The following is a 15,425-nucleotide window of genomic DNA, read 5'->3' as shown; positions in this document are numbered from 1 at the left end:
TATATTATTGGTTATATTATATCATATTATATTTATTATATCATATCATTTATTATTATTATTCGCAACAACAGAATTGTATCACAACAGCCAGTTGTTTCGCCGGATTTGGCATTGATTACTAGTTGGGCCCCACCCAGGTGCCTAGGACGCCGTAAGGTATTTTCGTAATATGCGTACAGATCAGGGGTGGGTTTCAACCAGTTTGCGGCGGTCCCCGCGAACCGGTTGGTCGGCGAACCCGAAAGTAAGTAATTTCCGGGAACGGCGAAGGGCCCACCCGCCCGCCCGCGCTCCTTACCGGTCTTTGAAGGCTTCTGCGCTTCCACGCAGGCGCATGGCACATACAGTGCCTGCGCGAGTCTCCGTGAGCAGCTGGAGCATCGCGCAGGCGCTAAGATGCATGCGTGAACTGCGCGTGTGCACGAGGACGCCGCCGGCCCCATTCCAACCAAACCGGTTAGAACGGGATTAGCAATCCACCCCTGGTACAGATCCAAGCAGTGCGGCTTTTTGCATTTGACTGATGGTGATTTTGTCAATTTTTAATTGTTTTAAATGTAATTCCAGTGCATCATCATCATCATCATTATTATTATTAAATAAAAAATATTAGAGAGCTAGTCTGATGTAGGGGTTAAGGTGCCAGCCTAGAAACCAGGAACAAGAAATCAGTTCTAGTCCCACCTTAAGACATGAAGCCACCCAGTTAACTTTGGTCCCATCACTCTTTCTCTCAGCTCAACCCAAGCCAAAGGGTGGCTGTTGGGAGGAAAATAGGAGGCAGGAATATTATATATATATAAAAAGGAGGATTAAAACAACAACTCTTGAGTTCCTGTTTTCAATGGATAAAAATATTGAAGCCTGCTCAAGCAGCAAACATTTACTTCCTCTCCAAAATCCTCAAAATATGTGCTCTAGTGGCTCAGTCAAGGGATGCATGAGGTTTGTGGAGCAAGGGGGAAAAGATAATACACATGCTGTTTTGCTGAGACAAGAAGTTTTGCCAGCAAGAGACCTAAACTGGATTATACACTTATAAAAGTATAATTTCTGCAGGGATGACCAAATGAAAAGATTGGGATATTTCCAAATGCAAAAAACACACATCAAAAGGATCGCCAGAGAAATCTGGAAATTTCTGAATGCCCTTAAAGGGGTTTTCATGGTTACAGGAATTCTGATTACATGGCAGCAGTTTTAAACATGCCTGCATGTTTAATTCTGAAAGACCAAGCTTTATCAGAACTTTCTTAGGATATGATGGCTGAAACTCTTATATACAAGATTACAACTGACTTGCTCATGTAATAGTAAGTACATTCATGGCAATATTAAGTGAAGACCATCTAAGGCATGGAGTAGCCTCAAAACAACCATGTCAATGAAACATACTTTGTTTTAGCAAAGTATTAAGGGGATTACAAAAAAACTTACTGCAAAAACCCAAATCTGTCTGTAACTTTGTAAAGAGCAAAGTCAGCATCTTCCCATGGATCAATCTGAGTTCCATCTTGCCTTCCCTGTAAAAAAAGAAAAGAAAAGTGGCACAATGAAGCTCCCCGTAAAAGAGCCTAACAATATAAAGTTTTGTCATACTGGCATTATTTTAAAAAGCTATATACTGTAATATGAATAGTATGAATGCATGTGTGTATATATATATGTAGATAGATAGATGATAGATAGATAGATAGATAGATAGATAGATAGATAGATAGATAGATAGATAGTTAGATAGATAGATAGATGATAGTCTTGTACATAATCAGATGATATGTTATATCACTTATTTTTGCAAAGTGGCATTACTGTATCATGGACGAGTACACTACATAAAATGCTTTCTGGTCACATGCCTGCAGATTTGCAATATGCAATCCTTCACCAGTACTTTTCACTATAAATCTGGGAATGATCTTTTAAATTTAAATCTTTCAAAGTTACACTTTTATGCTTCCATATATAGGCAGCCCCCAAACAAATCATTTTTTGCAAACTGGCTTTTTCAGCAGACTGTTACTAATAAAACATTGCATGCTTGCCTCAATGGAGAGAAACAGCTGTCATAAAAGCAGTTTCAAGGAATATTGTCATTGCATTGTCAATTGCATTCTTATGAACAGCTGGATGGGCAGCTAAATACTGAGAATCCTGCTTGGGACATATGGTCAAGCTCCCTGAAATTCTTTATAAGAATTAGCAAATTAATGGACAAAATAAATTATATACCTTCTCATATTTAGCAATGATTTCTGCCCTTTCTTCTGCTATTAAAGCATCTATATCTTTCTTCATGTCAAAAGCTGCAAGAAAAACAAATATTGAGCAAAATGTATGTATGTACGTACGTACGTACGTACGTACGTACGTACGTACGTACATACATACATACATACATATATACATATATATATCAAACAATTGGGTTAGTTTGGTAGGAGGTGGGGTGTTTTTTTTGGTAAAAATAATCATAAAAAAACATACTATAAACCAGTATTTTTGAATGTTTGACTTTGTAGGCATGCATAATTAACATCAGATATAAATACCAATTCAATTGAAACAATTTTATCTTAATTATTTCAAATATTAAAAACTATAAAGTTAAAGATTCCCCTCACAGATATGTGCTAGTTGTTCCTGATTCTAGGGGGCGGTGCTGATCTCAATTTCAAAGTCGAAAAGCCAGCGCTTTCCAAAGATGTCTCTGTGGTTATGTGGCCGGCATGACTAACTGCCGAAGGCACACGGAATGCTGTTACCTTACCACCAAAGGTGGCCCTTATTTTTTTTACTTGCATTTTTACATGCTTTTGAACTGCTAGGTTGGCAGAACCTGAGACAAGTAACAGGAGATCACTCCGTTACGCGGCACTAGGAATTCAAACCGCCGAACTTTCTGATCAACAAGCTCAGCATCTTAGCCACTGCGCCACTGCATCAGAATATGCTAATTCTGCTACACAGTGTATCATTCCAGATTAGTTGTGGGCCACAATTTAAGTGGATGCTAGAATTTTGTTAACCTAAGCCTCTACTTATGTTCAGTGGGGCTTGCTTTCAAGTAAAAAGTTAGCAGAAAGTTAAAAGTTACTTCAATATAAAATATCTAACAGGTATCTGTTTCAAGGCTTTTCAGAAAAGCCTGTGGTAAGTGTATTAACAGTGCACCGTGCATTTAGTCATGCCGGCCACATGACCACAGAGATGTGTTCGGTCAGTGCTGGCTCTTTGGCTTAGAAATGGAGATGAGCTCGCCCTTAGAGCCAGAAACAAATAGCACACAAGTGCAGGAGAACCTTTACCTTTAAGTGTGTTAAAATCCTTTCTAAGATCTAGGCTTAAAAAAGCTCTTCTAAATGCCAGCTTTCTTACACTACATAAAATCTTTCTAATTTGATAGGCTTTTAGAGAATTATTCCTATTTCCAATTTTATACTGCATGTTACTGATGCATTTTTAAATGGATATATTTTATATCGAATTTAATTGTTTCTAAACTGTTTCAAAAACCTGCAAATGGCCATGAGAATACAAGCCACCTTGACCTCATGTGCAAACAATCATAGAGGAAGGGGGGTTCCCACAGAAAACAGAAAATTTCCCAATTTTGTTCTATGTTGGGCTCAGGAGATAAGCAAAGTGGTCAGTTCTTGAATAAGAGACCTCCAGAGAATACCAAGGCAATAAATTAAACTGGAAAATTGAAAAATCATTCTGCAAGAAAGTAATAGCAAACAATTTCCATATTGCAGCCAAAAACCCTAAGCGGACACAGTTATTCAAATTCAATTTGAAGACTTAATCTTACCACAGGCCAGGAGGATCACAGTCCACCTTAATAATTATCCCCTACTTGTCAGTCACATTTATTTTGTTCTGTCCAAGCATAATTTTACATCAAATACATAAAATAAAATAAATGAACTTTACACACCAAAAGATGATAGCTCTTACCTAGGATGGCTGGTATGTCTTACACTGCACCTGTTGAGGCTCTGGATGGCCTCTCCCTCTTGATGCTACCAACAGGAAACATTCCAAATGCACAACATGAGCATTCAAAACAGCTCCTCCGTTTGCTGCTGATGGTTTTCAAGCAGTCTTTAGTTTGGTCATTCTCACTCTTTATCATACATTCCAGAGCCTTGAAATCTTTTCTTCATTTGGTTTCTCTACAACAGGATAAGACATTGGTCATTTGAAAGAAATACTTCTGGGGAGTCCTCCAAAAATGATATGCTGAGCGGCAAGGCATTTTTTTTCTCCTGACAACAAACAGCTGATTTTGCTGCTAAAGCCAACTTTTTGGTGGCGCATTCCCCAAATTCAAACAGGAGCTATTAAGAATAACCCAAGACAACTCTTGGATGATTATGGACCTGTATAGGAACAGGACCTTGATGGATGCAATTCCTTCTAGAAGTGGACAGAGAATTGGGTCTCCATCATTTCTTTTGGCTGCTTGCTATTCTTAAGCATGCCTCAGTTTTAGCTACATGTTTTCAAAGTTTTAACTATACTTTTTCTTTTATTTTTATTCTTATTTTTAAATATTGATTGACTGGTCAAATGCTGATCTATTTTAACCATTTGTTGAATTTTAACATGACTATTTTTTTTTGTCATTTTACTGCTTTATTTTGTTGTTGCAAAGCACTTTCACTTTCTTCATATGGACATTGATGGCAATTTCCTGGGTAGTGAAGGTGATCTGATTTGATTCACATTTTCATCTGATTTTTACCACAGATATTCTACATATTAATTTCTACAAGCCCTGATCATTTAAAAAAATTGATGGAATCTTCCCTTTTTTCTCCCCATCCATTTTAATTGTGGGAAACCGCTATCGTAACATTTAAAAGTAAAAATTCCTAGTAGCTCCTGTTTGAGTCTGGGGCGCATGCTGCCAAAAAGCCAGCCTTGGGGCAACATCAATTGTTTGTCAGCAGAGAAGAAAAATGACTCTGCTGCTCAGCATGCCATGCTTAGAGGATTCAAATTAATTTGCTTATTAAATTAAATTAAACGTATTTATTTTGCTGAATATTATAAGAGCTGCATAGAGACCCTACTTTGGTGTTACTTGTTTGGTACTAATATCAGTAAGATATATTCAGAAAATCCAATGGGAAACATACATTAAAAAAAAAAAACACCACTCAATTCTTTTCTCCGGCTGCTGGAGATTGCTCAGAGCAATTTTCTAACCATGAGCTTGGCCTCAAGAGAAAGCCAATGTTTAACTCTTAAAATGGAAAGTTTGGGTGAAAAGTATATTAATATTAATATACTTTGAATAGTATATTCACCATCTGTACCGAATTGTTCATCCCAAGCATTTATTAGGCTTGAAAATCCTGAACCAGCATCCCCTCAGGTGTACTGCTTGTAAAAGAATAAAACCATTCTACAAGCTTAAAGAAAGAAGCAATAGCACTTTATGGTTGGAACAAAGGAATGCTTATAGTGTCCTCTTGTAAAATAATAAAATGGCATCTAAATTTAACAGAACAACAGAATTAAAAAAAAACCATGGAAGGGACCTTAGAGGTCTTCTAGTCCAACTCCCTGCTCAGGCAGGAAATCCCATACCATTTCAAACAAATGGTTGTCTAAAGTCCTCCACAATTTCTGTTAGCGCTATTAATGAATAGCATTAACAGCTGCAACAGCTTAAATTACTATCATCAGCCTAGACTGCACTGAAGACAGATAGCTCTCCTCTAGACATTCTTACAACCTGAGTTAGAAACTTTAGAATCAATACAGTATTTGGCATAATCTTTAACATACACACACTGCCCCCAGAAGATAAATAGATATATAAGGCTGTCTTCAACACTGACCAAAAAATAGCCAACATCTTAAGAAACCCCAAAGACAAAATCCAGCTAGAAAACCAAGGAGTCTACGAAATACCATGCAAAATCTGCCCTGCCACATATATTGTACAAACTAATAGGAGAATAAATGCACGCATCGCAGAACACAAGAATGCAGTCAGAAAAAAAGAAAAAACTTCCTCCCTTTTCCAGCACCTTAAAGCAACAGGACATGAAATTGATTTTGAAGGAACCAAATTAATCTCCAAAACAGAATACTTCAACAAGAGAATAATTATGGAAGCCATCGAAATAGAGAAACACCCCCACAACATGAATAAACGTGATGATACCTCCTGCCTACCAGACATCTGGAAACCAGCTCTAGTCAACAAATGAACCCTACCAACCATCCAGGTCATTACAACACAAAAGAACAATGGACACACAGCCAGCACCTCACCCACATAGGATGATATGAAACAGCCGACCAATCTACAAACATCAACTCCATCTACCAATCAGGATGCAACTACACAGCCAATCAACCCACTTACAGCAACAAAGCCAGCACTCCACACACACACACCAAGATATCTCTCTCTCCTCTCTCTCTCTCTCCCTCTCCCTCCCCCCCCTCTCTCTCTCTTTCCCCACACACACACATTGGACCATTTCATAATAATCACATGAGTCAGTTCTGAGATATATCTCCCAAGGAAGATTACTACATCTGTTCGTTCCACTATTTCACCTTGGGGGACTAGGGTGGGCATGTCGGGGGCACTTGTGGTGGCCCAAGCTCCATTTTCAGTTGCCACCGCCTCCTGCAACCCTCTGAAAATGGAGCAGGGGGGGGCATTTTCACTGGTAGAAGCACTGAAGGTCGGTCTTCGCTGTTTCCAGGACAGCCCTGCAGCCCAGATCTAAATACCCCACAGGCCAGATCTGGCCCCAGGGCCTTGAGTTTGACACCTGTTCTAAAGCATATTACTGATGTCAGGGGAAATTTATCATTTGCCTATTTAAGGCTATAGATATGGATGATATTCAGGTATACTTCTCTTTCAGAAGAATTCAAGATTAGATATCTCTACAATTGCTTGACTTTGAGCTCTGAGAAACGGTTTGTCAGAGAATAAAATGAAACTTAACATGGATAAGATGGAAAATGTTTTGCTACAAGAAGTATATTGGTTCAAAAAACCCTAGCCTCTTATTGGAACTCCCTCTTCCATGAGTAAAAGGTTCCAAAATACTTTGGAAATGTTGTTATCGGCCAAATAAGTTGACAGATAAACTGGAGGATATTTTAGTAGTGAGCTGTCCAAGGATATGAAGAATAGATATTCCCTTTGCTGTTTGTTGACTACAATAATAACTTTATAAAACCTGTATACAATTTAAAATAGAGATATGCAAAGTTGAAAAGCTACTAGAGAGATAAGCTACCTTAAAAAGCAGCTACACTTCAGAGTTGACTTAATTTTTCAAACTTTCTACAACAGTATTGCAACATCTGCTATTTTTAGACTTTACAGGGCATAATTAAGACAGACAACATTTGTTTTATTTTAACTTGGAATTTATCTGCCAGATAATAGAAGCACAAATCATTTTTTTTCTTTTCTTGACTTAGATATAAACAACTCAAAAATCTTTTTATTTAATTTGTACTAATCTACACAACCCATACTGCAAAAAGCAGAAAAGTAAAGAAACATTTTTGAAACCTACAACTATTTTTAAATTTTTTCTTTTAAAATTTTAAGTCAAATAAATATAAGGCTAGTATGAAATTCCCCAATTAATATTACTGGTAATACATTTTGATTACACTTTGCTAATATGCAGTAATACAATTTGTTTTATTTGGTTATTCTCCTTAAATGGCCGGAATGCCCTAAGTGTACGCTATTTTGTTCCTTGCTGATTATCTAATAATGTGTTGTTTCTAAACTGCTGTTATGTGTATTAGTTACATTTTTTCTTCTTCCATTCAATAACATCCGATACTCAGAGGCTGCCTGGACAAGTCCTGTGGTTTTCTTGGCAAGCTTTTTCAGAAGTAGTTCCCTACAATATGTAGTAGCACATTATGACTACAAGGAGAAAATTCCTCCTCAGTTAGACTAAGCACATATTTGCCTAAACCAAATACAACCGTCTTTTCAACAAGTCCAATCATGTATATAATATAAAAGCATAATTGCTTTAACTTCCAAAATTGAATAAAGAACATAGCCAGCTTCAATTCAAACTCCAAGACAAATGCATCTGAAATCCCTGCAGATGCTATCCAAGTTATTATAGAGGGATTCAAATGTTTGATTTGGATCAAGGAAACCAAAATTCAAGTCCCTGAGAATTGTAGTGCTCACTGGAGTTCTTTAGCCTCTTCACTTTCTTTCAACACAGGATTGTTGAAGAGGTGAGGTGAGGATCATAGATGAGGTCTTGAGTTTGAGCATTCTAAACAACTTTCTAATCTTTTGATATCTGAAATTCCACATTTCTGTGAGTTAAGGTCCAATGTGTAAAACTCTGCTTTCACTTTGTCATTATGGGGTACTGAATGTAGATTAATGAGGAAAAAAAATGAATTTCATCAACTGCAGATGCAGGCTGCAGCATAACAAAACTGACAAAAGTGAAGTGGGTCTGAATACTTTCTGAATGCTCTGTGTGTGTGTGTGTGTGTGTGTGTGTGTGTGTGTGTGTGTGTACATACATATATACATACATATGCACATGTTTATCACAGTCCATTTTGCATACATAGCAGAAAAAAGTCTTTAGAGTTAACAAGGCTGATACTATATCAAGGATCATAGGAAAAGTCGCTGAGTGAGATGCTGTTTTATTCAGCTCATGCCAATTGGCCAGAGAAGAAGGTAAGCTGAATAAATAAAATGTTAATATATTTTAAAATAGTTCTTCTGTTTTGAAACCATGGTTGACTACCTCTCTTTCTCTCATATTATTATCAGAATACAAGCCAGGTTCTACTGTCTTCATCTCATTTTAAAAGAAATATTGATAAGAACAGAATGCAGGATGGAAGAACAGAACAATAGAGGTGGATGCAATATAGCACTCAAGACAGGCAACTGATCCAGGTCACACATAGCCCAGCAGATGAGACAGATCAATCAAAATAGAGACTGTAGCGTTGGCTTACCTGATACGCTCATTTTCTGAAGAAGTGGAGACAGCATACCTGTGTGGGTTATTCACATGTACCATCCAATAGAACTGAGTCTGCAAAGTTTAAGTCCCGCCTCTTCCTGTTGAGATCCCCAGATGTTTTGACAAGACTAATAAGCAGACAATGTGCGTGAACAAAACTATCTCTCCCAGAATAACCCCCCGGACCTCAAGGGTGGGCTGGATGCTGTCTCCACTTCTTCAGAAAATGAGTGTATCAGGTAACCCAACGCTACGTTTTCCTGACTCAGTGGAGACAGCATCCCTGTGTGGGACATACCAGAACTTGTCCAGCATCACGGGAGGGAAACCATCCAGGACGCATCCCTTGACTAATCCTGACCAGCTGTAAGACTCTCCTCCCAAAGGCCGCATCAGCCAATGTGTACCTGTCAATTCTGTAGTGTCTAATAAAGGTGGACAGACACGACCATGTGGCTATCATGCACACCTCTTATAATGGTGCCTGTGTGCCCCAGGCGGCTGTAGCAGCCACGCTATGTGTTGAGTGTGCCGTAATGTTATCTGCAATGGGCTGAGCCTGAGAGGAATATGCCTTTGCAATGCATGCCCTGATCCACCTCCCCAAGGAGGAAGAGGACACCTTGAGATCCATAGAGTCTGGTTGAAAAGAAACAAATAGGGCTTCTGTACAACAGAAGGATGATGTTCTGCTTAAGTAGATTTTCAAGGTTCTTCGAACATCTAGAGTGTGCCAGCTGCGTTCAAGGGGATGGACCAGTTGTGGACAGAAGTTGGGGAGAACCAATTCCTGCATGCAATGAAAGATGGAATTCACCTTTGGGATGAACGCCAGATCCACCCTGAGAACCACCGGTCCGAATAGAAGGTGCACAAGTCCTGTCGCATGGAAAGACCCGCCAGTTCCAAAATCCGTCGAGTGGACATGATGGCTACTAGAAACAATACTTTTTGTGACATGTAGAGAAGAGTCGTGTCCCGCAATGGTTCGAACGGAGCCTGGGTAAGCACCTGAAGGATGAGTGGCAGGTCCCAAGATGGGTAACGATGTACGGTAGGAGGGCGCAAGTTGGAGGCACCCTTTAGAAATTGCTGAATGAGTGGATCACTTGCCAGCAATCTGTCAAGTCCAGAGCAGAGGATGGAAGAAAGGGCCGCGACCTGTCGCCAAAGGATGTTGGGTGCCAAACCAGCAGTCAATCTGTCCTGTAGGAAGTTGAGGATGTGGCATGTCCGCGCCTGGAGAGGAGCCACCCTCTTCGACTGGCACCAGGTGCAGAAGGCCTTCCAGGTGGCGTCATAGGTTTGAATAGTGGAGGGTCTCCTGGCCACTTGGATCGTCCGAATGACTTTGGGTGAAAGGTCCTCTGCTGTCATTGAGCACAACTCAGCCCCCATGCGGTCAATTTGACCCACTACAGATCCAGATGCATTATTGCCTCCTGGCTTAGATAGGTCCTGGAGGGGGGATCCTCCACAGAGGAGCGACCAACAGTGGCAGGAGGTCCGCAAATCACGGGTGTCACGTCCAGTGGGGAGCCAGACGTACCAAATCTGCCATTCCTCCAGCATTTTCCTGATGACCCGCTGGATCATGGGAAACAGTGGGAAGGCATACAGAAGGCCCGGAGGCCAGCAACATCATAGGGCATCCCTCCCCTCTGTGCCTGGGGACGCGTACCTTGTGTAAAACCAAGGGACCTTCTTGTTGCTGCTGGTGGCAAAGAGGTTGGACACTGGCGTTCCAAACTGTCTGGTGAGCTCCCGGAATTGGGTTGGATGGGCCCCCCCCATCCCATCAGACTGGCGTCAGTGGTCATTGTCAGTCAATGTGGCTCCCGGAACAGGCACCCCTGCGTTATGGCCAGCGAAGACCACCAAGTCAGGGATCTGCGGACCTTGGGGGGCAGCGCAATTCGAACTGTGGAGCAGCTGCTGTTGTCCTTTTGGAATGGTAGGAGCAACCATTGGAGTGGCCTGCTTTGAAGTCTGGACCAGGGCACTATTGCAAAACACGTCTAGTTCAAGTGGTAGTGAGTCACAAAAGCTGGGAATCTCAGCAGGAAGAGGCTGGACTTAAACTTTGCAAACTCAGTTCTATTGGATGGTACATGAGAATAATCCACACAGGAATGATGTCTCCACTAAGTCAGGAAAAAGCACTATTCCCAACAATCAATTAATTGATACTTCCTAGGAAATATTCATATTTGTCCATTCCCCAATCGATATTCTTGAATTCAAATTTTATCAGACTACAAATACTTGAAAGGCAACTCCCATTTCTGAACCAATGCAATCAGAAAGCCTCACTGAGTTGTAGAATAAAACATATGCAGAAAATCTGAAACCTAGAATATAAGGAAAGTAAACACTGACCAACTTGGGCTATTCTACAGTGTTCCAAGAAATCCATAGTGCTTACTTTTTTCACTTAAACAATCTTACCAGAAATATGGACAGCAAGCACTATATGCAATGTCAAAGCTGATGCAATAAGGTTGTAAATCAAGTAAGACTTATTGTTTATGTAAAACATTTTATGGCATTTTCAATTTTCTCAGTGAGTCAATGTAATACATACTGTAATACTTGGAGAAAACTGCTCAAATTAAAAGGGTCAGAGGGGTTCCAGCTTCTTGACCATTGTTGTTATACAAAGCAGGGGAATAATAGTTTGGCCAAAGATGGATTTAACCAACCATCCTCCCACCTTTTCCTTTATAATTAAGCACACAGAAAAATACAATCATAAAAAGAAATTCTGTTTTTGAAACATGGGGAAAATATATATCTTACAGACTGGAAACCAAGCAACATACTTCATGATCACAGTTTAAGTTAAATTTCACTCCCACCGTGCTCTGTTTTACTAATCAAATAAAATTATCCCCTTTCAAACTAAAAGACAATTGTTTGTAATGTACTAGAACTATCTGAATGCCCATCCCAGCTGCACCCAAGATGTTATTCTTAAATTAAGCACGAAAATACATTTTTAGTTGAAGAGAGCTAACTAAAAGTGCTATCCATTTCAGAAGACTAGGAAAAGGAAAGGAAAGTTCTTTTCTCTTTGCTTTTCTCCTGAACTACTTTACAAAGATTATTTATTAAAGAATTTCCAGGGGCAGAAAAATCATCCAGCTTACATCTGTAACTCAATGACATTAATTAGTATTTTTAACTTGGATAATTCTAATTGCTGCCAACCTTCAAGAACTTCTAAATTAATTGCAGCAATGAGACTTACTGACTTTGCCAACTGCCATGTATCTCAAGTCAGATCTAGGACCATCTTCCTCCACTCTGGAAGCCAGCTAACTTTCTGTGTCCACAGACAGATACCTTATGGACCTTGTTTAGGGTGACAATGCCCTCCTGGGAAAGGAGGACTTGGAGGTTTACTTTCAAGGCCATAAAGAAGAATTTGCAGAGCATCTGATGAACAAAATTGCTCAGATTCATTCCAAACTAGATTCTAGCTTAATACAGGTCCTGTAGAAGTGACCTGGGTATGGTCTTGCCTTATTATCTGGGAAAAGTTTGATCCAGTTGTACCTGAGGAAGTAGACAAGGTCCTAGGGTCTGTAAGCTCAGATTCCCAGAAGTTTTTGAGAAAAAGAAATATTTTCTTGCATTTCTTCTTAAGGAGAAACTGACTAAACAGTTCATTAGCTTAGTTTTCCAGCTCCCAATGCAAGATCCACAATATGGCCATGACACACATTTAGAGAAAAATCATTAATATATTTCCATAAATGCTTTTTTTTAAGACAATGGAGTCTAAGAGAGGTTTCAGTATTTATTTTTAGGTATTTTAGGTATTTATTGGGATTTATATGCCGCCCTTTTCCCTAAGGGGACTCAGGGCGGCTTACAACCACAGGAAGGGGAGGTGCAAGGTCAAAACAAAACAATATGTGAACAACAGAAAAGTAATAAAAACCCAACTTTCATTCAGCAGTCAAACACTCGGGCGGGTAATTAGGAGCCTATCCCCAGGCCTGCTGGGAGAGCCAGATCTTGAGGGCTGCGCGGAAGGTCTGGATAGTGGTGAGGGTGCGGATCTCCATGGGGAGCTCGTTCCACAGGGTCGGGGCAGCAACAGAAAAGGCTCTCCTCCGCGTGGTCGCCAGTCGGTATTGACTGGCAGATGGGATTCGGAGGAGGCCCAGTCTGTGCGATCTAATTGGTCGATTTAGGGAGGTAATCGGCAGAAGGCGGTCTCTCAAGTACCCAGATCCACTACCATGGAGTGCTTTAAAGATGGTCATCAGTATCCTGAAGCGCACCCGGAGACCAACAGGTAGCCAGTGCAGCTCGCGGAGGACAGGTGTAACGTGGGCGAACCGTGGTGCGCCCACTATCACTCGCGCGGCTGCATTTTGGACTAACTGTAGTCGCCGGATGCACTTCAGGGGCAACCCCATGTAGAGCCCATTGCAGTATTCCAGTCTAGAGATCACAAGGGCTCGAGTGACTGCTGTGAGAGCCCCCCGATCTAAGTAGGGCCGCAGCTGGCGGACCAGGCGAACCTGGGCAAATGCCCCCCTGGTCACAGCCGACAGCTGGTGATCAAAAGTCAGCTGTGGATCCAGGAGGACTCCTAAGTTGCGGACCCTATCTGAGGGGTATAGAATTTGACCCCCCAGCCTAAGCGTTGGTGTATTAGCCAAATTATTGGGGGGGAAACACAACAGCCACTCGGTCTTATCCGGGTTGAGTACCAGTTTGTTAGCACTCATCCAGTTCTTAACGGCCTCCAGACCCTGGTTCATCACGTCCACCGCTTCATTGAGTTGGCACGGGGCGGACAGATACAATTGTGTATCGTCCGCATATTGGTGGTATTTTATCCCGTGCCTCCGAATGATCTCGCCCAGCGGTTTCATGTATATGTTAAATAGTAGGGGTGATAGGACCGAACCCTGGGGTACCCCACATGTTAGGGGCCTCAGGGACGATCTCTGCCCCCCAACTAACACCGACTGCGACCTGTCCGAGAGGTAGGAGGAGAACCACCGCAGAACAGTGCCTCCCACTCCCACCTCCCGCAGTCGTCGCAGAAGGATACCATGGTCGATGGTATCGAAAGCCGCTGAGAGGTCCAGGAGAACCAGGATGGACGCATAGCCTCCATCTCTGGCCCTCCAGAGATCATCGGTCAATGCGACCAAAGCGGTTTCTGTGCTGTAACCAGGCCTGAAGCCGGACTGGAAGGGGTCAAGATAGCTAGCTTCCTCCAAGGCCCGTTGAAGCTGAAAGGCCACCACCTTCTCAACAACCTTCCCGATAAAGGGAAGGTTGGAGACAGGACGAAAGTTATTTAAAATGGCTGGATCTAACGATGGCTTCTTCAGGAGGGGTCTCACCACCGCCGTTTTAAGTACGGCGGGGAAGTGCCCCTCCCGAAGGGAGGCGGTGACAACCGCCTGGATCCAGCCATGTGTCACCTCCCTGCTGTTAGCCACCAGCCAGGAGGGACACGGGTCCAGAATACAAGTGGAGGCACTTACAGCTCGAATGGCCTTGTCCACATCCCCTGAGGCAACTTCCTGGAACTCAACCCAGAGCTGATGTAACAGATGATCCTCCTGCGTCTCAGCTGGATCTACTGCGGTGGAGTCCAGGTCCGATCGAAGCCGAGCTACTTTGTCCGCCAAGAATTGAGCATAATCCTCAGCCCTACCCTGCAAGGGGTTTCCCGCCTCCCTCCTATTAAGGAGGGAGCGGGTTATCCTGAACAGGGCGGCTGGGCGTGACTCGGCGGACGCAACCAAGGAAGAAATATATGATCTTTTCGCAGCTCTTAATGCTCGGACATAGTCCTTGGTGCAAGTAGTTAAGAGTGCTCGGCTTGCCTCGGACCTATCGGACCTCCACTGGTGCTCTAGGCATCTCCTCCGGCGTTTCTTCTCCCGGAGTTCCTCGGTGAACCAGGGAACTCTCCGGGATCCACTGACCCGGAGGGGCCGTAGTGGCGCAATCCGGTCGAGAGACTCCGACGCCGCCGAGTACCAGGCGGCAGCCAGAGTCTCCGCCGAACTGTGGGCGAGGGTATCAGGAATAACCCCAAGCTCCGTCTGGAACCTCAGAGGATCCATAAGTCGCCTGGGGCGGAACCACCTGGTCGGTTCCTCCTCCCTACGGTGGGGGTTTGGCCTCCGGAAGTCAAGCCTCAGTAGGCAATGGTCTGACCACGACAGGGGTATGATCTCATTACCCCTCAGACCAAGATCACACATCCACTGCTCCGAGAGGAATACGAGGTCGAGCATGTGACCCGCTGCATGGGTTGGGCCCCGAATTACTTGGGTCAAGCCCATGGCCGTCATGGAGGCCATGAACTCCTGCGCCCCATCAGAGCGTTCACCGAGCGATGGCAAGTTGAAATCCCCCAGA

At 42.4% G+C, this 15,425-nt stretch overlaps 1 protein-coding gene across 2 annotated transcripts in view; it reads right to left on the bottom strand.

Annotated features, from left to right (window-relative positions):
* LOC106544572 (uncharacterized) overlaps positions 1-15,425 on the bottom strand; it is a 104,654-nt gene that overhangs the window by 27,417 nt on the left and 61,812 nt on the right. For both annotated transcript variants that reach the window (XM_014060873.2, XM_014060874.2), the window contains exons 2-4: positions 3,964-4,181; positions 2,236-2,309; positions 1,441-1,526 (exon numbers count right to left, since the gene is read on the bottom strand). In XM_014060873.2, coding sequence (XP_013916348.2) covers positions 1,441-1,526; positions 2,236-2,301 — 152 coding nt within the window. In that variant the 5' untranslated portion in view covers positions 2,302-2,309; positions 3,964-4,181. The remainder of the gene's footprint in view (positions 1-1,440; positions 1,527-2,235; positions 2,310-3,963; positions 4,182-15,425) is intronic.

Source organism: Thamnophis sirtalis, unplaced genomic scaffold (assembly GCF_051295495.1).
Source record: "Thamnophis sirtalis isolate CommonGarterSnake01/CBP01778 unplaced genomic scaffold, rThaSir2_p1.2 scaffold_1, whole genome shotgun sequence".
NCBI lineage: Eukaryota > Metazoa > Chordata > Lepidosauria > Squamata > Natricidae > Thamnophis > Thamnophis sirtalis.
Note: the sequence above shows the minus strand (reverse complement) of the source record. Positions and strands in the feature narration are given on the sequence as shown.